We start from the raw sequence: 25136 nt of genomic DNA, 5'->3' as shown, positions 1-25136 counted from the left end.
TTTTTTTAATGAATATACTTTAATTTTTAAGTGGGATAGAGTAAAGGTATGCTACATTTTCTTAAAGCTGACATGTTTTTTCTTTAAAAAGAAATGAAATGGCTAGCTACTTAGGAGGCTGAGATCTGAGGATCAGCCCAGGCACTAAAGGAGCTGAGACTCTTATCTCCAATTACCCTCTAGAAAATGGGAAGTGGGGCTGTAGCTCAAGGGTAGGGCGGTAGCCTTGAGCAGAAGAGCTCTGGGACAGCACCCAGGCTGAGTTCTAGCCCCAGGACCCAAAGAAAGAAAGAGAGAGAGAGAGAGGAGAGAGGAGAGAGGAGAGGACCCAAAGAAAGAAAGAAGAGAGAGAGAGAGAGAGAGAGAGAGAGAGAGAGAGAGAGAGAGAGAGAGAGAGAGAGAGAGAGGAGAGAGGAGAGAGGGAGGAGAGAGGAGAGAGGAGAGAGGGAAGGAAGGAAGGAAGGAAGGAAGGAAGGAAGGAAGGAAGGAAGGAAGGAAGGAAGGAAGGAAGGAAGGAAGGAAGGAGAAAGGAAGAAGAAAGATTTTTTTTGGGGGGTGGGGGATACATTTTCCCAGAGGTGATAAAGAAGATGTAACTGAAAACCTGTTCCATAGACTCCTTATTTACTGTTTGATTTACATAGTCCTGTTCAGAATCACATCATCAGGGTGCTAATGAAGTTTATCTTCAGCTTTACCACAAACAAACATGTATTTATTAATACCATTTTCCATCTGGATAGCTTCATAGCCAACAGAGGTATCATATAAATGTCTGTGAATTGATCTGACTTGATTCAGCAACCTTGTGTCATAAATGAAACATGCTTCCCCTACTTAAGAAGCAAAAGCTAAGTCCTACAAACAACTTATTTATAATTCTAGTTTTCATTATAAAGAGTTAAATTTCTGTCCCAGTTGCAGATGTTTAGAAAAGTTAAAAGTTATTTCTGGATATAGTTTATAGTTTTATAAAAATAGCTTACTTTTATTTTTTTTTAAGAATCCTAGTTGGGACATAGACCATGAAGTATAGTTCCATAAATTCTGCCATAAGAATTTCCCATGCTTAGTGTTTTCCAGTATACCATTAAGGCACTGTGGCTCTCAGTTTCAACATTGGTATTTCTTCTAGTGCAAATCCAGCCTACCATGAGTTACTGCTAACTGTTCTATGGTATGGTGTTGTCCATACTTCAGCACTTGTGAGATGCACTGCTGCTAGAATGTTTGAGGTATGTCATCATGTACTTTCTTAGTTCAATTCTAGTGATTTTTCTCTGGAAGGAGCGGGGGTAGGGAACCTTTTTTGTAAAGCTTTACAATACCACATTATGTTAATATATACTTCATGGCATTCTAGTTGTGTACTGTGTGATGGGGCAGAACTTTAGTTTTGACATATTTGGGAATCTTTTCTAGGCTGATTGGTTCATTCAGTATTTCTCTTCATCTGTCTCAAATTTCTTTTTAATCTCATCTTATATAAACGTTTCTGACTATGCTATAATTGGAGCATTCAGTTGGCCTAGTATTTATTGATGCTTTTTAGTTTTACCATAGAACCACAATGCCTGGGTTCAGTTTCCATCTCTACCATCTAGTGACACTTCATACCTTAGTTTTTGTATCTGTAAATTATAGATTGAAGCAATACATACCCATCTCAGAGGATTTTTGCAAATCTCTTAAGACAGTGTGGATCTTACAGTAAATGACTTATCATAGTTTTCAATCCATAAATATTTGTTCACAAAATAATAAAAAAATAAGAGAATGTATTTTTACCTAAAATTGTCCCTGGTAGGCATATGTTCTTAAAACATTTTCAAATATTTTATTCCCATAAGAATAAATTCATGCTTTGTAAATTCCAGAATTTCTCCACAATATGTTGAATTGTGATTGGAAGACTAGAACATTCATATCAAAGATTTTAAAGACTTAATATATAAATTTAGCTTGCTGAATCTAAAGAAAATCCCATTGTTAGCAGAAAGTTAAAAAAATCCTCTTTCCATGTTATTCCCACAAGTATTATAAATATTATATAAAATGTAAATAGGGCTCTGTGTTAAGGTGAACGCCAAAGTAAGTTTGGTGTGTTTATTTTTCCATTACAAGTTCCTCCTGGATATAAATAATTTTAGTTGCTCATTATGCTAAAAAGAGGACATTACCATGAACAATGTCTTTTTTCATTTTCCTCTTCAAAAGAAAAATGCATCTTTTTAAATAAAAAACAATTTTTTAAAATTATTCTTTTGGTGAGATTTTACTCTAGGATAAAAAGCAATTTCTTTGTCTTAAACCTAAAGTATATGCACTAGAGGGGCCTACCACAATAAGTGAAAATAATTTATATAAATTTAATGACAGAATGCCCCTCTTATTTGTTTAGTCTTTGTTTTTCTCTTGTTACCTCTACCTAGTTTTGTGTGGTTTGAAATTTCTGTTTGCTGGTTTGCAAACTAACTGTTCTTGTGTCCTGTCACGGTGATTTTGAAGTTTTGAATCTAGTTTGAGACTATTTCATTATTTTTTTTCATTTTATTTATGATAACTTTTTTGACAGGCTCAGGAATTTTTTGGGGGGTGGGGAAGCAGTCCTGGGGCTTGAACTCAGAGCCACAGGGCCACTTCTGGCTTTTCCTGTGTATGTGGTACTGAAGAATCAAACCCAGGGCTTCATGCGTGCTAGGCAAGCACTTTTACCACTAAGCCACATTCCCAGCCCCAGAAAAGTTATTTTGTCAGTAGGAAAAATTAAGTTTCTATCTTTTCATTAATCTGATTTTGAGCAAAATTTTACTGAAAAATAAAAGTGGTTTAGGGATTTCTTTTTACATTATGGCTTATAATTCAGAATTATTCTTGCTTTCCCTTAAGATGAGTGATTCTAAAGTAAAAACATAAAAATTAGGATGTTATTATTTAAAATGTGAGGCCCAAAATTCTTCGGATGTAAGAATAGATATACTAGTAACCTTATACAGAATATCTAAGTGGAACAGCAAGTTTAATTTAGTTTTTAGTTGCTGGGGGAAAAAAAGAAACTCAGTTGGTTATACTGTTTACATCACTAAACAGGAGGAGGTGGGGCTCGAGAATGTGGCTTAGTTGGTAGAGCTCTAGCCAGTGAACAAAAGTGTCAGATACCAAGTTCAAGTCCCAGTTTCAGAACTAAAGAAGTTATATCTTACCTTTTGAAGTAGCAAATTATATATTTTTCAAAAAGATGTAGGAAAGAGCTTCATGTCATATTTTCTTATATCAGTCGTGAGGAAATTGAGCCTGTAACATTAGACCACAAATCAAGAGAATGCCATGGACATTAAGTCAGACAAAATAGTCCATTTCCTAGTTCTTCTACTTATTGGCTCTAAACTCTGGTCAAATTACAAAATCCTCCAATTCTGCATCTGCTAAATTACTTGTATCAGATATAAAGATCAAATGATGAATGAAAATTACATAATAATTGGCAGTTCTTAAATTTACCTTCTAACATTTGAGCGCGATTTAAAGATATTGAACTTAAAAATCCAAGAGCAAGGGGTGGGAGTTTGGCCTGGTGGTAGAGTGCCTGCCTAGCATGCACGACGACACTGGTTCGATTCCTCGGTACCACATACATAGGGGAAAAAAAAGCCGGAAGTGGTGCTGAGGCTCAAGTGGTAGAGCTCTAGCCTTGAGAAAGTCCAAGGACAGTGCTCAGGCTCTGAGCTCAAGCCCAGGACTGGCTAAATAAATAAATAAAATCCAAGAGCAAGAAAGTAGCCTGTGCAATACTCAAAAGACACTAGGTTGGAAATGAACTTTACAACTTGGGGGGGGGAGGGAATGAAAATGGGAGAAAAATGAGAGATGGATGACAGTGGTCGACAGTCGATGTACTTTTTGCCTTATATAACTGTAAACCTCCTGTACTGGGTGCCAGTAGCTCACATCTGTAATCCTAGCTACCCAAAGTCTGAAACCTGAGGATCAAACCAGCCCAGGCAGTAAAGTCCATAAGCCTCTTATTTCCAATAAAAACTACACAGAAAAAGCCACAAGTGGCACTGTGGCTCAAGTGATAGAGTGCTAGCCTTGGGCACAGAGAGGCTCAATGACAGAGCCCAGGCTCTGAGTTCAACCCTCAGGACCAGCAAAAACAAAAAGTTAACTTGTGCCTATATTACGTTCTTTTTAATTTTTTTGGTGACCATGAGATTCAAATACAAGGTAGATGATAAAGTGATACAGAGAAAAAAGTTTTACATCACTTTTGAATTTCATTGTCTTGTTTCTGGCTACCTACTACCTGTAACATTTAAGGTTAAGACAAAAGCTCTGTTTTCACTCCATTCTAGCCTAATTATCTATATTTCTTTTATAAAAATTACTTTAGATTACTAAATAATTATGAAATTAACTCAGTTTATTACAGAAATTAGTATCTTGTAAAGTAAGTTATTCTATCTCTGTGTTATATAAGATAATTATCAGCATATGCATGTAAGGATAGACTTTTGTTACTAAAAATTGTAGTCTTGCCAGTGATGGCTCACACCTGTAATCCTAGCTACTCAGGAGACTGAGATCTGAGGATCAAGGTTCAAAGCCAGCCCCGGCACAAAAGGACCTGAGTCTCTTATCACTGATTAACCTCTAGAAAATGGGAAGTGGGGCTTGGCTTAAGGACAGGGCAATGGTAGTAGCTGGTAGGGTGAGCTGAAGAGCTCAGGGACAAGGCGCAGGCCCAGGGGTACAATGGGTAGCCTTGAGCTGAAGACCTCAGGGACTGCACCCAGGCTGAGTTCAAGCCCCATGACAAAAAAAAACCCAAAAAACATTTGTAGTCTTTCATCTTTCAAGAAGATGAAAGTTCTAATAGTAGATGAGCAGATTGAGATTTAGAATTAATTTGTGAATTTAGAATTAATTATATTGTGAATAGAGAAATAGGTTATCCATATGTGTTGACTTGGAACTTAATATAATATTCATAAAAATAAAATGCTTGCTTCTCATTATTTCTATTTTACAAGTTATAATTGGTTAGCGAATTGTTTTATGATGGGGACAGATTAATTATATTTATTTTAAATTTTATATAAGCTTCTAGAGAAAAAAGAACTTAGGTTAATTACCAAAATTTTAATGAATTTCTGTTTATAAGTATATATTGGGTAGTCATAATTAAACTCATTTCTTGAATACATACTTTTTTAGTATGACATTTTATGTATAAATTAATGATAAATTAAGAGTCCTTTAAGTTAAATGATAGTATCCCCATCTTCAGATGAGAAAGCTTGAGTTTCAAGAGATTTTGTGATATAATCTAAGATTAAACCACTAGTAAGTGAAGAACTGGAACCTGAACCCAGAGCTGATTCCTAAGTATAATATTCCCAAAGAGAAAGCTATATAACTTAAGGATTTGGAATTTTCCTATATGGTTTTAAATTGTACTTGCATAGAATAATCATGAATAGCTTAGTGGTGGCTACTTGACATTTACGTTTAGTTTTAAAACAACCCAGTTTGTACCTTATTGGTCATAATAAAATCCATTCTGTATGCGAATTTAAACCATAGCACCCAATATGCATCCTCATATTGGCTTATTTTTGTTGTTGAGGGGCTGGGATTCAAACTTGGTACTCAGTACCTTGTTCATTGGCCAGAGCTCTACCAACTGAGCCATGGCCCCAACCCCTTAGCTTCTTGTCAAAAAACTAAAATTTTTCTTACACTACATTTTTAATTGAACATAGGAAAGGCATAGACTTTGACCACAAAGGGCAAACTACCATCAAATTGTTGACAGAATCTTTTTCATGGACTTCTAGACTATTTTAAGCAATTTTTTTTCCTCCTGAAGCTTCTCTGGCTCTGTGAAGCACTCTATCTAGTAGCCGTATTTGCTTAGCTTCTAATTTTGGTTTTGCTTTTGTGTTTTCTCTCTTTTTCTTGGTTGTTCCTTTCTTCTTCCCATGGCACGCTGTGTTTGCTCTTTCCATGCATCACCTGTGAATACCCCCTGTGCTGACCAATCAGCTGTTGGTGAAGGGGGTGAATGAAACTCTAGTAGCTCAGAGGGTTGTTCCTGCTCTCATTACTCTCTCCAGTGACCCTGAAATGTAAGTGTTCTCACTGCCTTTTACATTCAGCATCCCTTTCAAAATGTGCCTGCCAGGAAATAACCATCAGCTTTTTAATTCACTCAAGAATCTCTTTAAAATAATAATCCTAGATTGATTATCTTTAGTTTAACTTTTATCTATCATTTTACTATTCACATATAGAATTGCATTCTTTTTATGTCAACCTTCAACAGTGAGCCTATTTTGGAGGCCATGTGATAGAAGCAATCAATATATGTTAGAAGTGTTAATAGTCACTGAACATTTTCAAACTTTAAATAGTGCTGATGGACTATTTCTTCCAAGCCAAGAAAGGGTGCTCTGCTAATCTCACTAACAACTGTTATCAGTAAGTGTAGTGGCATGAACCAAAGGCTTAACATTTTTAATGTCTCGTGTGGGTGACTAAAGCAAGAAAGGCCAGTGAGTCTGCCTGCCCATCCTCAGTCACAGCTAACCCAGTTCTCATTCCAGTTTACCAAACCATTTTTTATTGCATGTTGACTGGTTTACAGCTGACTCTCCGAGGCATGAGTGAAGCGTTAGTTGACAAGCGGGTTGCTCCGGCCCTTGTTACCTTGTCCAGTGATCCTGAATTGTGAGTTTCACAGACTGCAACCCTAAGTTATCCTGCCTGTCTTTTTGAGCATTCTTGTTGGTCTGCTGTTTAAAATTTTTAGTTTGTCATTGCTAGAGACTAATACCGCATTTTTACCTTATACTTACTTTCATGCACATTTTAATAATACTCCCTTTTGAATAATGGCAAAGGAAGTTCAGTTTGTTTCTTTTTTCAATTCCTAACAGCTCTGTCAGGATTGCTACAATTCCTGCCTTTGGCACTATTATGGAAACAGTAATCCAACGAGAGGTAAGAAATAATTGAAAATTTTTTTTCTCTTTGTATTGTATTGTTCTGCACATACCTGTTTTTACGAGTAAGGCATATCATAACTTTTTTGATTAGAGGAAGATATTAGTATTTTAAAGCATGATTACCTTCCCTAATAAAGATATGTTTGCTTATCCTAATTCACTGTTTCAAATACCATATGCCTCAAAGAAAGTATAGATTTACATAGATATTTTCTTTTAAGCCTAGTTGAATATTACAGTTTTGAATAGTAAATCTTATTTCAAAGCATTCTATGATAAGATAAATTCTTTTTTGTTTGGTCGGTTGGTCTTGGGGCTTGATCTCTAGGCCTGGGTACTGGTCCCTGAGCTCTTAAGCTCAAGGCTACTTTTCTACCGTGTTGAGCCACAGTGCCACTTCCCGTTGTCTGGTGGTTAACTAGAGATAAGGGTCTCACGGACTTTCATGCCCAGGCTGGGTTTGAACCTCGATCCTCAGATCTCAGCCTCCTGAGTAGCTAGGATTACATGCGTGAGCCACTGACAGACACCCAGTCCACATAAATTCATTTTTAATTGTAATGCGTAGAGGGGTTACAGTTATATTCGGCAGATAGTAAGTAGGTGCATTACTTCTCACACATTGATACCTCTTCTCATGTTACCCACTTAAATTCGTGATAGCCAGTTTCCACAAATTTGAAAACTTTCAATAGATAATATTAGGAACACAAGTTCCTCTTTCAGTTTTTCAAATTGAGAGGATATTTGTATTCAAATGATTTTACAATTGGTGCTAAACTATAAAATCATTTAATAAATTACTATAGCATACATTATTAAGTAAAACCTCATCTTGCCTAATTCAGACAATTGCCATCGGTTTCCTCCCTAAAAGTGTACTTTGAGACTTATTTCCCGTTTTATAGATCCCATTCCAATCTACCACATTAACTATAACTTCTCAGAATTATTAGAATTTTATTCTTTTCATAGACATGTTAAACATGAAAATCCATGTAATTAGAAAATTAATTTGTGAACCAATTACCTCCCAAAAGATTACTTTCTATAAAATTAATTTGCCATGACAATTTTATAAGGTAATTTTTGTTATAGAAAAAAATATTTTTTTCTTATATTTTTCACTGGTAAAGCAACCAGAAAAACTAAAAAGGCAATATACCATTTTGCAGTGCTTGCAGTCTTGACAGAATTTCAACATGTTCTTAACTCCTAAAATAAAAATGTCTGTTAGGGAAATATGAGTAAGCTATAAGTCATTAGTGACTCATTGCTTTCAGAAGGTGAATAATTGAGTAACATACGCTGTGATTTGTTTTAAGAATTATAACTTAGGTGCAAAAATCATCATAAGCATTCCAACTTACATGTTGTGGAGGGGATAATTTGTCAGGAAATATTTACCTTTGAAAAATTAACAGGCATAAGCAAAAATGTGAAATTTCTTTTGAGTTAAAAGGTTACCTCAGTACTTGATTATCCCCAAATTTCTATCATGAGATTTTAGTCTGTTTGAATCTGCTTCTATATTCTACAAAAATATCCAATTTTTAGTTGCTAGAAAGAGTGAAAATGCAACTGGCGTCTTTCCTGGAAGATCCTCAGTATCAAGATCAGCACTCTCTGCACACAGAGATCATAAAAACATTTGGTAGAGTTGGGCCTAATGCAGAACCCAGGTTCCGAGATGAGTGTAAGTTCCCTGTATCTACCTTTTTTCTTAAATTGCAATTTCAAAGCCAGAAGCTTCTCAGAATTTGTCATGTGATAAAGTCTTTCTGTATTTTTATCTTTCATGTTCAAAAAAAAAAAACTGAGTTCAAACAAGTTATTCATTGTGAGGTGATCAGTGTTGCTTTGAGTTAATAGTTTCTTATGCTATCTACCAGTTGCTGTAAAACATATAAAAAGAATATCTAAACTTAAAATTATTTTAGAAACATGACTTTAATAACTACTCATTGCATAATATCCTACATCTTTGTGTTTAGTTTATTTCAAGAAATGTTTGTATGTTTCTAGACATTCTTATGAGAAATATTCATATTCATTTATCTCATCCATATACCATTTTGTTGTTGTCAGCTCATCAAGTCAAAGGATATTCATGATTATCTGAAAAATCATTGCTTTTACATAAGCCTCAACCTTATGACAGCTATTTCTTTGGGTATTGTCAAAATAGCCAGAATTATTACTTCAAAAGGATATTCATAAACCAGGTGCCAGTTGCTCAGGCCTATAATCCTAGCTACTCAGGAGGCTGAAATCTGATGTTTACAGTTGAAAAGTCCTGTGAGACTCTTTTTTTCTAATTTACCACCAGAAAACTGGAAGTGGTACTATGACTCAAAATGATAAAACACTAACCTTTAGCAAAAAAGCTCAGAAACTGCCCAAACCTTGAATTAAAGACACACATCCACACCAGAAAAAAGCACTTTCGTTGTCACCATTTTTGTAATTCCATGTGCTATAGAGAAAGCTAAAGTTTCAATCTGTGAACTCAGTCTGGTTTCTAGTAAAAAAAAAAAATTGCATTCTCAAATAGTCCCAACTATTGCAAGCTTTTGGAGGTTATTATGTTTTTATAAAGAAATTTACATATGAAAACTATAATACAGGATAAAGATTGTTTTTATTTGCTCATTTGTTTTTTACTTTTATAACTGGGAAATCGGATTATATTAAGTGACATCAGATATACATTTTCCAAACTAGATTTAGTTTTACTATACAGTGCTATGAATTTTTTTTTCCAAAATCCCAAATCACTTTTTATTTTGTTATACTTCCTTTCCTAGTGAGAAAATGCAAGCCTGGGATGGGAATAATCGTTTTAAACATCCAGGCTCAAAAAGGGAATTATACAAATCATCCTGACGAATTATTTTTGGTAACGTAAGTGGGTTTTATATGCATGTTTGAGATAAAAATATAACGATTTCTTTTTTCTATTTTCAGTTGTTATCCCACATTTACATAAGTTAGCCTTAGTGAACAACTTACAAATTGTGGATTCGAAAAGACTGGATATTGCTACCCATCTATTTGAAGCCTACAGTGCACTTTCCTGTTGTTGTATCCTTGTTTTGTTAAAGTATATCTACCTTTACAATGAACTTACACTTGTGAAAGTTTGAGAAATAGAATTTACATAGTATTGTAGAAAAGAGAAATTTGATTTGACTTTCCCCATTCTTGTACTCGCTGGCTCATAATTTTAAAAGATAACTTTAAATCTTCTGTGTTCTGCAGTTTTTAAAGCATTGATAAGTTTCTTAACCTGATTTTGTTTTTGTTAATCAGCTAAAAATTAGTAATTTATGAAGGGCAGGATGAATTATAGCTAACACTTCTGTTGATCAAATTATAAAGCCTTGTATATATCCTGGCATTTGGGTTTTCAGTGATTGTGTACTTCATTGTCCACTAGGATACTGAGAATTTGTCTTAGAGAACTATATAATAGAAGAGTGCAGAACCACTGTGACTAATCTACAGTGATTACTTTACAGGCAGAAAACATAAAGATCATCTAGGCTCATATCAGCCTTTATATTGTAAATGATTAACCTGAGTCTTGAAGGCATTAGTGATGATTTCTGTTTTTTATAGACTGGAGCAAAGAAACCTAGTTATCCTATGCATAGAAAAAAGAAAGAGAAAGAAAGAAAGAAAAGGAAGTGAAATGGACAAAGTGAAACTCCAACTTGTGGCTCTTACTAAAAGGCAAAAGTGTTCAAGAAAAGGGAAATAAGAGATTGAAAAAAAGAATAGAGGGCCAAATATTCAAATATAACTACTAAAGGGTCTGGGAGTTTGGCCTACTGGTAGAGTACTTGCCTAGCATGCATGAGACCCAGGTTCGATTCCTCGGTACCACAAGCATAGAAAAAAATCCGGAAGTGGTGCTGAGGCGCAAGTGATAGAGCACTAACCTTGAGAAATCCCAAAGACAATGCTCAGGCCCTGAGCTCAAGCCCAGGACTGGCAAAAAAAAAAAAAAATAGAACTACTAAATACTAAAGTCCATGCTGGATAATGACATGGGAGAAGTATGACAGAGGAGGAAAGATCTGTTTGTAAGTAAAAAAGTGGAGAACAAAAATTGATATTTAAGATTGTACCAGTTTACACTCACAAGCAAAGGTAACAAATAATTTTAAATAATATAAGTAAATGGTGAAAATACCACTGGTATTTGTTAGCACTAACTTTCTTTCCTATGAAATGTACCAATGGAAAGTTTTTGTTCAGGAAAAAGTAAATAGAATATCTGTTAGGGAGCTTCTTTGTTCTTTTGGAAATGTTAGAAGGTCAGAAAGTAAGGTGCATTATTAAATGCATTTTTATCTTGGGAATCAACTACAAATGATCTATTCATGTTGATGATAGAAGGTATTTTTATAATATACATTATAAAGTGGTCAGATGCTATATTTTAATGATTTTATAACTCCATTCTCCATGTCTTGTATAAGTTTAATTCCACTAAAAGCAGAAGTTAATATCATTCCTGGTTTATCTTGTTGGCTTTTTCAACTCAGAGAAATTAGAGGAAGCAGAAAGAGGAACTGATATTCTGAACTAGCAAGAATTCTTCAATGGAGAAGTGACCCGGCCTTTGCAAAGAAAGTAATGGCATGTCAGGATTTATAAGTCAAAGAAAATACTAGTATTTTCATTAGATCCTGCAAATTTTTAAGACTTAAGCAAGAACTCACATATAACCTATTTTGTGTTGTAGAAAGTTCCTAAAGGATTATACATCAAGGATAAGTAGCAAATATATATATATATATATATATATATATATATATGATGTGTGTGTGTGTATGTATGTGTGTGTAAAATTAAATTTTGTAACTAGAAAGACAGAGGTTTCCGAAGAACTTAGAAGTCTATACAGAAAATATTCGATTTTGATAAGCATAGGCTCTTATTGAAATTAGTACAATAAAAAGTCGTCAGTAGGACAAAAGTGAAGGCCTTCTTAACTGTAGTCCTTGTTCAAACACAAAATTTCTTAGTTCCACGTGAGGTAGACCTTGTACTTGAGTCAAGAGTGACGTGGTCATTAATAAAGTGACATTGCCCAAGTCTCTTTCTATGTCCCCTTGCATTCTGAGCTGATGAGAATATGAGCTCCTTTCAGCACTGATATAATAGTGACAGAGAAGTTAAAATATGTAACATTTGACATTATAGTAATTCAAGAAGTCATGCTGAAAGCAAAGTTAAAGGAACTTAGAGATATTTGATCTGGAGGAGAAGTTTGACCAATAACTGAAAGGCAGTTCTGTTTTATAAGGTTACACGCTGGTTACAGTATAGAGCAAACACACAGAACTTACAGAAAGACTAGGCTTTTTTGTAAATGGAGCAATCTCCAAAAAGAACCCCCCAAACCTCTCATCATTGCCAACAGTCAGAAGTCTCTGACCATCCTTCCTTGATGAGAGGGAAACAGTTTGCAATGTCAGGTAGGACTAGATGATTTCATGGGAAAGAGAATGACTTCCCTCTCCTTAAGTGTCCATGTTTCATAAGATCAGATTCTTTGCTGATCCAAAGGTTACTCACATTTATGTTGGTGGTACTTTCCCCATATCTAGGAAACAAATTACATTATCATGGGCCGTAGCCCTCTATATTGTATGTATACAATGAATTTATAAGTTACTCATTATAGGAGCTTTGTGAGCCACTTTTATATCTGTATTTTTAAGGCAGTAGTTATGTATAGCACGGCTTTTTTTTTCTTAATAAAATTCCTTATGAAAATTTTAAAGGCTAACTAAACCAGTTTTATGAGGAAGCTCATTAACTGGCATTTTTCACTTTAATATCGTATAATCCTAAATAGATGAGTATATACTTAAATGAGGAACAACTAAAATAAGGGGAAGATGGTGCCAGAATGGATGTGATGTAGGGAATTATTTTCTTGAGAAATATGTATATTTAGCCAAGCATTAGTGGTTCACACATGTAATCCTAACAGCTCAGGAGGCTGAGATCTAAAGATCACAGTTCAAAGCCAGTCAGGACAGAAAAGTCTATGAGACTCTTATTTCCAGTTAACCACTAGAAAAACCAGAAATGGTACTATGACTCAAAGTAGTACAGCACCAGGAAAAGCACCTCGATCCTGAGTTAGAGGCCCATGACCAACAACAACAGCAACAAAAGAAATATGTATGTTTTACTGACTGCATAATCAACTAAAGCCCAAAGATTACCAGGATAGTAAACTTACAGCAGAAGCTCTGCTACCTAATTGAGTCAGGACCAATAATAGCAACTTCACGGTAGCTAAAACAAGAAACCTGGAAAATGGTGTATAGCTCAGATAACTTGTTTTAACTTTATTTAATTGTGTTTCATAATCAGTGTTCAACTGTAGAGAATCTTTTCTGTAAATCAGCAGGTTCAGGTTAAAGAGCCCTTAAATAAATCACAGTGAACTATCACGGAAGAAAATTCAGAAACATTTCTGATGCAGAATATATAATAACTCTGCATTTTTATATTTTCCCAGTCTTGAACATATGTATTAATTAAATATCAGTGTCTTGGGCAACTTGCCTTTATCAGTATTTTCATAACTTAAAGGTCAAGGAAACATTTTCTTATCTTTCATATTTACAATAAATGTGTGACAACATGGTTTAATTTTCATATTCACCACTTAGTAGAATGGCTTATTCATTTAACCCCAAATATAAAGTAGGCAGAAATCAGGAGGGAGGGGCCATGAGTTTGGCCTAGTGGTAGAGTGCTTGCCTAGCATGCACGAAGACCCAGGTGCGAGTCTTCAGTACCACATACATAGAAAAAAAAGCCAGAAATGGTGCTGTGACTCAAGTGGTAGAGCTCTAGCTTTGAGAAAGTCCAAGAACAGTGCCCAGGCCCTTGAGTTCAAGCCCCAGGACTAGCAAAAAAAAAAAAAAAATCAGGAGGGATCACAGTTAAAGGTTAGCCTAAGCAAAAACTATATCTCAACAACTAAGTTGAGCATGGTCATTCCTATCTGTAATCCCAACTATATGGAAAACAAGTGGTTAAAAGACCACAGTCCTACTTTTTATGTGCAGACATAAAGCACAAGACCATATCTGAAACTAAAGCATAAAATATTTATATGACTCAAGTGGTAAAGTGCTCGTGAAGTCCGGGATTCAGACCCCTGTGCCACTCCTTCGTATACATTTGTATTGTATATAATTGTGGACTGTTATCCCGAAATCAGTGAGAGACTAAGTGAGAAGTTACACAGTTTACTCTTGAGAAGGCCTACATACATGAAGGCAACATTTCCTCTGAGGGATATCATTAAGAGGACTCTGCTTTATGTGTTTCTGGTTTGCATTTTTTTAAATTTCCTTAACAACCTGTCTCAAGTCATTTCAGAAGATTTAATGGTAAATCACTTTTTACCTGGCCTCAGGTGTTTACGGACTGACATGGAACAGCTCTCTCCAGAGCATGAGGTGAGTTACTAAGTTTATCATCACTGTGTGCGTGTGTTTGCATATGTCCCACACACTCTTCTGTTCTTCCTATGAAACTTGTTTGTGATAGACAAGACAATGTTTATGATGATGGAGTTCCATTTCCTTTGTCCATGCATTTACCAGTAGTAATATCCTGAGCAACTTCTCTTACATCTTTGAGTCAGTTCAGTTCTCTAGAGATAGCACATTTCTCCACTTCATATAATCAGAACCTAGGTAATTATCTCTGACAACTTCTGTAGAGTTAGTTTTTATTTTTCATCTGTCCTCCCAACTAATTCATTTTGTCTCCTACTTTTATATTAAATTAGTATATTAACACAGTTTTGTATTTAATTTTTTAAATTTTTAACTAATTACCCTCTTCTCCTTTAGTTTCATTCCTCCCCTCCGTAGTCTTCTTTATTTCTTGTTTATTTTTCTGCCAGCTTTTCTAATATGATGCTTCACTTTTCTCTTAAATAAAACAAACCTCTTCATCCCAACACATTTTCACACTTGTGGCACCATGGCTTGCTCCCATTCTGAAACACTCCATCCCCTTTCAGTTTTTGCCTAATGTGAACAGTGTTGTATAAATCATATCTCCACCATAGCCTTCTGGAACCCTAGTTATTATTTTTTCCTTTCTAGCATATGTTTATTTAATGTGTTTATTGTATACTTCTATTATTAAAACAAAAGCTGTACATAGAAAAAAGGTTGTTTGTGTTATTTTCTCTTTCCTGTATCTAAAATCATGCCTGGAACACAGTAGGTAGGTAATAAATAGTTCTTCAATGACCTCTATGCCCAGCATATGGGCAGAGGATACTCACAAAAGCCATTGTTTGGGTGTGACAGCTAGCAATAAGAATGCTCATTCAGTCTCATTCCAAGAATGTCTTAGACATCTGTCTTATCCCTGATTATATTTTAGTAGTCACAGAGCTGTTCTTAGTCTCTAACATTAAAATAAGGCAACCTGCTTTTTGCTAGTCAAAGGAACATGAATCAGACCAGTTCTTACTGGGTAAGTATGAGTATGTTAGTTTGTGTGAGTATGTATCACACTTTATACTGTGCAGAGTTTGACATATGACAATACTGGATATGTGGTTGAACATATAGATCTATGAATAAATCTCATACAGATTAAGAACAGTCATCTTATTAACATTAGGTGGTGGGGAAAACTAAGAAACAGTAGTAGTCAGGTTTAGAAAAAAGGTTAGTGAAAGATCAAAATGCATTACAAACTACATAATTGAGATTTCCCAGAAAGTGCTAGAGAGGAAACCCAGACACATAAAGCACACACTGTACCGCTGACCTACACGTGCAGCCCCTGGATTGAGAGATGCAGAAGCTAAAGTACCTGCCCTAACAATCTTTTCCTCAAGGACTCTTTTCACAAAGTAACAAGCAAAACATTGAATTCGTGATTGAAAAATTGGTTTGGGAACATATTAAACATTAATTTAAAATGGGAAAAAAAACTCAAGGATTTCACTGTATCATTTTTTTTAATCAGGTTATTTTAAGTTCCATGATAAAAGAATGTGAACAAAAAGTAGAAAACAAGACTGTCCAAGAGCCTCAAGGGTAAGACATTTTATTCTTCTTTAAGACTTCATAGTAACCTAAATTTCTCTTCTGAATTTTGTGTCTGTGGGTATAATGGTTCATTTTGTGTTACTTTGCATTAATTTATTATCTGGAAGACATAATTATTTAAATTAGCTCTTCTCAAATGCTGATCTGCAAAGCATTTCACTAGAAGTATCCTAGGAATTTAAAATACATGAGCTCAGGACCTGAGCATTTTCCTTGAGCTTTCTCAAGGCTAGGGCTCACCACTTGAGCCTCAGCACCACTCCTGGCTTTTTTCGATGTATGTGGTACTGAGGAATCGACCTGGGTCTTCATGCATGCTAGGCACTAGGCCAAACTCCTGGCCAAGTGACCCAGATCTTTACCCTCCTCCTGAACATTCTGTTCAGCCTAAGGATGATTGTTTAAAAAAACAAAACCAAAAAAAAAAAAACCTTCCAAATAGATTCTGAAGCCAGGCGCCAGTAGTTCACACCTGTGATCCTAGCTACTCAGGAGGCCAAGGTCTGAGGATCATGGTTCAAAGCCATCCTGGGCAGAAAAGTCACCATGAGACTTTTATGTCTGATGAGCTACTCAAAAAAGCTGGACATGACACTGTGGCCCAAGTGGTAGAGTGCTAGCATTGAACACAAAATGACTCAAGGACAGCGCACAGGTCCCAAGTTCAAGCCCCAGGACCATCCAAAAAGAAAAAACAACAAAAAAAAAGGTTCTTATAGATTCTTTTCAAGTTAAGATGGATACATGCCCATTAAAAACAACAAAAAACTTCTAAAAAGATTCTGACAAAGGGCTGGGAGTTTGGCCTAGTGGTAGAGTGCTCCCCTAGGTTCAATTCCTCAGTACCATATACACAAAACAAGCCCAAAATGGTGCTGTAGCTCAAGTGGTAGAACTCTAGCCTTGAGAGAGCTCAAGGACAATGCTCAGGCCCTGAGTTCAAGCCCCAGGACTGGCAAAAAAAAAGAAAGAAAGAAAAAGATTCTGACACAGAACTGGTTGGGGACTCGCTGATCAAAACAATATCTAGAAGTTTATGGCAGGTTTTAAATATAAATATTCTGTATAGGATTGTAAACTTAGGGGTATTCTGGCCAAACTAGATATCAAACATTCAATGAATTGTAATTAAGTTCAGATTAAAATGTGAATACAGATGTGAAAGAGTAAAGTTAGGCATTTAAAGGCAGAATAGTTTATGAATTAATTGTGTGTGCCCTAAATTCTTAATTGCTTAACCTAGAGCAATTAATTATAAATTGATTCAACTATTAAAACTTAGAAGTGTGGGGCCAGGAGTATGGCCTAATGGTAGAGTGCTTGCCTAGCATGCATGAAGCCCTGGGTTTAATTCCACATATACAGAAAAAGCAGGAAGTGGTGCTGTGGCTCAAGTGGTAGAGCCCTGGCCATGAGAAAGCCCAAGAACAATGCTCAGGCCCTGAGTTTAAGCCCCAGGACTGGCAAAAAATAAATAAATAAATAAACCCTCAGACGTGTTTTCTTTACTGCTGATTACCAGGAACAAATTTAACACACACACACACACACACACACACACACACACATTTTGTGCCTCTCTGTAGTATGAGAACCCTTGCTTTAGCATCTCTGATGAGAGCTCCATGTGTACCCACCATTCTAGCCATGAAGGGTTGGTTAACACAACAGAAGCACAGAGAAGGAATACAAGGCTTCTCACCTAAACACAAAAATCCCTAAAATCAAAACCAAAGCCACAAACTTTGTATGTCACATTAGTTCATCCTCTAACTGATGAAGGAGTTGGCAGACACCAGTAGACAAAATACTATCTTAAACTTTGTGGACCCTGCAATGTCTGCTCTAAATACTCAACTGGACTTTGCTATTGTGATAAGAAAGCACATTGGCAATGAATTCACACGGCTGTGTTCCAGACCTAGCAGCAGGCTAGACTTGGCCTGTACACTGGAATTTCCTAGCTCTCAGAAACTTTGGTTCTTAAGTTTTAGGGTCCACCAAATGAACCTGGAAATTTTTGGGTCCCATTGCCAGACGGTGAGATTGAGATTTTACAAGGTGTGGGTTGGGGTCTAAGCAGTTGCATGGAAATCTTCCCGAAGACTGTTGATATTCCACGTCCAGGAAACACCCATTGAGAAGCACTGTTTTTTTAAAAACAGGTAGCACGTGTTGAAAAGTTATTTAAGGTGCATGATAAATCAGGCGTGAGCATGGATGAGCACATAACATCTAAGAAATAAATACCCACCTTGTTTCTAATTGGTTTAATAGCCATCTACTGTACATATAATAGCTATTCTTGCATTGGTTTTGTAGGAAGATAGGTAACATGCACCAACATCACAAGGCTACAAAAGAGGAGCCACAAGTCAAACCTAGGCATTGTGGTTTTGAAACTGAGATCTTACCTGTATCCTAACGTCTGGAATAGCAATGACAATGAGAACTTGATGGACTAGAGATATTTCAGATAGGACCTCAGTTTAGCAACAGATTGAGTGAACAACAATAGAATCTTGGATTCCTAGATCTCTGCTTTGAAAATGTAAGTGGATGGTGGCTCAAGACAACAAAGCAGAACTATCAAAAGAACTGTTTTAAAAAGGAGCATTTAAAATATTTAGACTTAAAGACATTAGAATGTGATTAGTAATGAGATGTTTAGAATGAGGGAAGTGGTAGTAGCTCTTATCACTGAGAAAAGGGATTCTCATAGAAAGTATTATGTTACATCACGTAAATCCCTTTGATGAGCCATTCTCACTTCAGTTTTACCATTTGTGCTTCCAGATGTTTCAGTGTCATTGCCCTCCCAAAGTATTAGTAAAATTTGACCATATATCTCAGGGGTAGGACCCATATGCCCTCTTTTCCTACATATAAATGAATGCCATTTATATCTTTTTCATTGAGTTTTGTGCAGGAGAATTGCACTATAAACCTCAGATATCAAGGAAGGATATTTGGACTTGAGCAGTAGTTTAACAGTAGGTAGGCAGTGGAGACAGATTAGATATTTAGGTCGGAAATGGTTGAACATTGAACTAGGCAAGCCTGATGAAAGAGGAGGTGGAGATAAGCATTGAAGGAAGAAGCACTTTTAGCTGGAGTGAGATACAAAGAAGTAACTAGTTGGCTGGGCACAATGGTTCAAGTCTGTTAACCCTAGCTGCTCTGGAGGCAGAGATCAGGATTGTAGTAGGGGCCAGCCCAGACATGAAGTTAACCAGATCCATTTCAGCACTGTGTGCAGTGGTATTGCACAGCTCTAATGCCAGTTTATACAGTAGTCATGGATAGGAAGATCACAGACTGAGGCCCACCTCAGCAACATGCAAAAGAATCTGACAATTAAGAGGGGGTTGGGCACATGGTTCATGTGTAGAATGTGTGCCTAACCAAGTGCACGGCAGCGTCCAGCTCCCACCTCCTCCCCCACACAAACAGATTAATTAGATAATACAAGGAGGCCAGGCGCAAAACTAGTGGAGGAACTCAGTTATGGAGTATCTATGATGGAAACAAAAAAGAACAACAAAAGGAATGTATTTACAGAATAAGGTCACAGAACTTGGTGACTGGTTTGAAGTAGACAAGGAACTATTACATTACTGTTAGGAAGAGAGGAAATAACAAAAATGACATTTCTAAAGTTGGATGCTTAAAAAGAAAAAAGCTTGAGCTATTGGCTTTCTTAAGCAACAATAGTGATGTAGGGCCTGCCTCCCAGGAAAAGGGACTGATTCAATAAATATTTTAGAGTCAGCTAAGTTCAAGAACTCATTTTGTAATTGAAGAATCAAAATCCAAACTTTATGGAGGATTGCTTGAATAGAGAGACAGACAGCTCCTATTTGGTAGTATCAAGTCAGCTAAGACATGAAAAGAAATGACTGGAGGAGGGCCGGGAGTTTGGCCTAGTGGTTAAAGTGCTTGCCTAGCATGCATGAAGACCCGGGTTCGATTCCTCGGTACCACATACATAGAAAAAGCCGGAAGTGGTGCTGAGGCTCAAGTGGTAGAGCTCTAGCCTTGAGAAAGTCCAAGGACAGTGCTCAAGCACAGGACTGGCAAAAAAAAAAAAAAAAAAACCAAAAAAAAACAAAAGAAATGACTGGAGGAGATTTTCATGGTAAGAGTTGTGGTTCTGTGGTGCTCACTTTGAAAGATACCCACCTTAGATTCCCTTGGCAGGGTGCTCACCACAAGCTGGAGTTCCAATTTGAGCCCATTATACACCAGCAGCTTTCCAGGCATGGCCCCTGGTCTGTTCAGACACATCTAATTAATCCTCAGGCTACTTTGCAATGAAAAGTGCAAGCTTTCCTCAACAGGTTAGCAAGCTGAATCAGTGAGATCGGAAGCATCTTGACCAAAACCACAAATGCAGTAAACTGGGTTTCCTGAGTCTATTGTAGAACAGTTGTGAGACCACTGAGAAATTGTGCTTGATCACTATTCTCTTTCTGTTCAGTAGTGTGTAAAATTAGTGTTTTTAGTGGTCTTTCAGATCTATTTACTCCCTATACAGCAGGTTGATGAAACTTAGGAAATTTGAAAACTATAGATTAAAATGAGTGGACCTGGTAATGGAGAACATGTTTACTTCACAAAAGGATGAGATTGTCAGAACTGCTCAGATCTGTGTGGTTTACTGTGCTCATGATATAAAACATCAAGTATGGGAGCTCAGTGAAGTGCTGCTATTAAAAGAACACCCACGAACACTAGCAGCCGGCTCTAATGTGCCTCACATTGTGCTAAGCACTTGCCATTTGTGTAGTTCTGCCAGCCCTATGAGGAAGGGCTCTGGGCCACACAGCTAGCAGACAAAGCCAAGATCCTGTCCTATCACAGACTAGGTCTTAACCACTCTGGTGTCCTTCAGATTAATACAATAAACTTGAAAGCTTATGACCTCATAGAATCTGAGAAAACTCCCCTGGTAAATACTAGTTTCCCTTTTGTAATGCTAGTTTCGAATGTATTAATGATGTATTACTAAAGATTTTTTTTAATGGTTTTGGTTTTTAGTTGCTTTACATGACTTCTTACAATTCTTTCCTAGTTCAATGTCGATTGCTGCCAGCTTAGTAAGTGAAGACACGAAGACCAAGTTTTTGAACAAAATGGGCCAGTTGACAACGTCAGGTGCCATGCTGGCCAATGTGTTTCAGAGAAAGAAGTAGAAGCAGAAGAGAAGCCCCGAGAGAAACACTACGGTGGACCTGAAGCAGACCAGTTCCTTGTACTTGAAGTACTTGCCTTTTTTTAATTTTTGGTTTTATGTTCTTGCATTATAATTTTGTCCTAACCTCCAAAGATATTTGCACTGCTTTTGATTATTGCTGTATTATCTGTTGGTTTGGGAATTACAGCTGTGGTAAGAGAAGACTGATTTGATGATCTGTACCAAGTCCCTCTTCTGTGTTCTTATATTTGAAAATTGTTTTATGTATATATATGTATATGTACATATATATGCATATATAGAGAGAAGAGGGTTTTTTGTTTTTTGTTTTTGGATGGGATATTAGCAAATATCTATTATACTCTAAGCTGTTACAATGGTACTTAAAATAATGTAAATTTGAAGTCATTGTTATAAAGTAATAAAAGTGGAGATTACTTAAGTATTTAAATTATGGAAGAATAATGTCGACTTTTTATTGTTTCTTAACTGACTAGAAAGAGCCACCAGCATTACTCTGTGCCTTCTGGACTTGAGCTTGTGAGTTCTGTAGGGATTACGTGCATTCCACTCACACAGTATTTCCTTAGGCTGCTGTGATGAACTTGAATTACAGATCCCGCAGTAATTAGATAATGAAACGTCCAACATTTCTGAGCTCTCATGAATATTCTTAAGTGCTATTTGAACCTCCCCAACACTTACATGCAGATTATGGATTTAGCTGAAGAAAGACAGAAAGACGGCACTTAAGCACCGGGGAGTTGTTAAACAAGGTGAATTCTAGTAGATTCAGTTGCTCAAGAATAAATGTAACTAAGAAGAGCTAATAATTGTATTTTCCCCAATTTGAAACAGAAGAAAATGTGGCCTAAGTCTAAAATTTAAAACTTACGCAAAACATTTTACTTATGATGTTTTCTGGTGATTTTAATTTTACAGGTTATTTTTTCGTCCTGTGTGTTACAGAGAAGTACTGAGAAGTTAAGGACATTTGGGGCTGCTTTTCTTCCCTCTGTACTGAAAACGATATTAAGTAAATTATTACTGGTTAGTTGCCACCTTATCCCTTAAAGTCAGTGACTATTCTTGTTTATGCTATATTTCCGTAGCCAAAAGTTAATGTACGAAGTTCCACTGGGGTTTGACGGCTTTCTGTATAGTAATTAAACTTAAAGTAGAAAGGAGTGCTGGACATAGGGTGCTTGGTTTGAGGGATTCATGTGAGGCCTTTTTGAAAAATGAATATTTTGATAAAGAGAATTCTCATTCGGACACAGCTGATACATCAACACAGGTGATTCTCCTACTTGTTGTATAAACTGGTTTAGTACATTTGGAATATAGTCGGATTACATTCACTTCCTGGGAAAGCTAGCTTACCACACAGTCAAGCTTAGGAAATGATTTGCCATAGGCAGAGACATTTTAAAAGTTTATTCTGAAAATGATTTCTTTTACCTACCGTGAAATGATTGTTGACTAACTGGTCTTTCTGAAAACTGTTGGATTTTAGGCATTCCTGAGAAGTTGAAAGTGGCTACCTTTCATGTCAAAAATGTTGATCTATTATAAATAAAATGTTTTTGCATACTTGTTTTTGTTTTGTTTGGGTCATATGTTTTGTTTTCATTTTGAAACAATGAAAAGTAACAAAGCATATATTCATGAAAGCATACTAATAGTTTACAAATAAAATCTGAACAAATAGCTTACTTTGACATAATCATTAAGGTTTGACATGATTTTTTTGGTAAAATGTGAACTCTTTACAGAAAAGATAATAAATCATTTTTTCTGAAACACAGCATGAAACCCCCTAGTCATTCTTTTTTTTTTTTTTTTTTTTGGTCATGGGGCTTGAACTCGGCTTGAGTACTGTCCCAGAACTCCTCAGCTCAAGGCTACTGCTACCACGTTGAGCCACAGCTCCACTTTCAGTTTTCTGGTGGTTAGTTGGAGATAAGAGTTTGATGGGCCGGGAGTTTGGCCTAGTGGTAAGAGTGCTTGCCTAGCATGCATGAAGACCCGGGTTCAATTCCTTAGTACCACATATACATAGAAAAAAAGCTGGAAATGGTGCTGTGGCTCAAGTGGTAGAGCTCTAGCCTTGAGAAAGTCCAAGGACTGTGCTCAGGCCCTGAGCTCAAGCCCAGGACCGGCAAAAAAAAAAAAAAAAAAAAAAAGTTTGATGGACTTTTGTACCCAGCTGGATTTGAACCACAATTCTCATATCTCAGCCCTCTGAATAGCTAGGATTACAGGCGTGAGCCCCTGGGACCTGGCTGGATATTTACTCTTATACACACAAGATGTAGTTAAATTAGCCTTTCATTTGAATAGACTTATTGGAAAGCTCCAGTATAACTTTACAGAAGATTTGTTTTGTTACAGTGTTACTTCAGTATATTTAGAAATAATAGATTAGAAAAGATTTTACTATTGAAAAATAATAAATGAACCTGAAAAGTATCTGCACATTAGCAAAGTAATTGTTTTAGTCCATTTCTATACCGCATACGGATGTTCTCTGCATTTTGTCTGCTGAATCGGCACTCAGATTATAATTTTAGAGTGGCATATTTCATCATTCATATTTCCTGTTCTGGACCAACTACAGGAAATTGGTTGGTTGCTTGGTTGATCGTTATATAGCCTGAGCTGGCCTTGAATTTGCAATTTCCCCGCCTTTGCCTTCCAAGAGCTGTGATTATAAACATGTGCCACTACCTCCAGCCAGGAAACTGTTTGGATTCTTGTTTTCTGGCTTGCTTTATTTGCATGTTTAAGAAAAAAATCTTTAAAATTCCTGTAAGACCATACCGGTTATAATTTACATCAAAGTTAATGTGAACTACACAAAAAGACCTAATTGTGTTGTTATAATACATACTCATTTCATTCCATTTTGGGTTGTGAAGAATGTAAATTATTTGCCTTTCTGCAAAGAAGAAGAAATCTGAAGGATTATATTCCAAGTATATCTACACAAAGGACTGTGTTATATAGTTCCTTGTATTTCATTAAAAACTAATCCATTTTATCCCCCTTTTTATCACATCTGTGTCTGTCTGGGACTGGGGTTTGAACTCCGAGCCTCAAGCTTACCAGGTAGGCACTCTACCACTTGAACCATGCTCCTGCCTTATTAAGTAGATCATTACATGAATCAAGTCTTTCATGGAGTTGAATTTATGTTGTATATAATTTGGTATTTGATATTGTCTGCTAATGAGCATTAAATTCTCAATGATAATTTTTTATTAAAGAATTTATTAACATTGATTTTTACATATTTCAAATGACATGTTTAACAAACAAATGTTCAAGAAGGGAATCTCTATATACAATCGCTAGCACTTAGTTTCAATGATAATTTTTACATGTCATTTGCTGATAGCAGTGTTCTTTCTGTTAACTGAGAATGTAACTTTTCTCAAACTTGGCATTTTCAGTCTTAGATATTTTAAATATATACATTTTTTGAAGAAGCTAACAATATTACAGTGTTACAAATAGCTTTACATAAAACACATTGCTGAATAATGTACTTTACAACTTTCAGGTTTTAGGTTGTTTTTGTTGTTTCATTTGATTTTGGTTTTTTGCCTGTTCTGAGTCTTTACCTCAGCCTAGGTGTTTTTCCTGAGACTCTTTGCCCTTAAGACTGGTGCTCTACCACTTGAGCCATAACACCACTCCCAGCTTTTTCTGAGTAGTTTACTGGAGATAACAGTCTCAAACTTTCCTGCCCAGTCTGGCTTTGGACCTCGGTCAGCCTAGGATTTTAGGCATGAGCAACCAGCACCT

General features: G+C 36.2%; 1 protein-coding gene across 10 annotated transcripts in view; it reads left to right on the top strand.

Annotated features, from left to right (window-relative positions):
- Positions 1-23033, top strand: part of Relch (RAB11 binding and LisH domain, coiled-coil and HEAT repeat containing) — an 87719-nt gene extending 64686 nt beyond the window's left edge. For 3 of the 10 annotated variants that reach the window (XM_090353005.1, XM_090353007.1, XM_090353006.1), the window contains 8 exons: positions 1136-1235; positions 6049-6131; positions 6942-7005; positions 8568-8706; positions 9978-10094; positions 14421-14509; positions 16047-16117; positions 21204-23005. In XM_090353005.1, coding sequence (XP_090209131.1) covers positions 1136-1235; positions 6049-6131; positions 6942-7005; positions 8568-8706; positions 9978-10094; positions 14421-14509; positions 16047-16117; positions 21204-21324 — 784 coding nt within the window. In that variant the 3' untranslated portion in view covers positions 21325-23005. Of the gene's footprint in view, positions 1-1135; positions 1236-6048; positions 6132-6649; positions 6733-6941; positions 7006-8567; positions 8707-9977; positions 10095-14420; positions 14510-16046; positions 16118-21203 lie in introns of those variants that run through there. The other 7 variants (XM_090353002.1, XM_090353001.1, XR_016538811.1 and 4 more) reach the window with 6 other exon arrangements.
- Positions 23034-25136: the final 2103 nt, after the last annotated feature.

Source organism: Megascapheus bottae, chromosome 19 (genome assembly GCF_031878675.1).
Source record: "Megascapheus bottae isolate mThoBot1 chromosome 19, mThoBot2.hap1, whole genome shotgun sequence".
Taxonomy (NCBI): Eukaryota; Metazoa; Chordata; class Mammalia; order Rodentia; family Geomyidae; genus Megascapheus; species Megascapheus bottae.
This window is presented reverse-complemented; position numbering and strand designations above follow the sequence as displayed.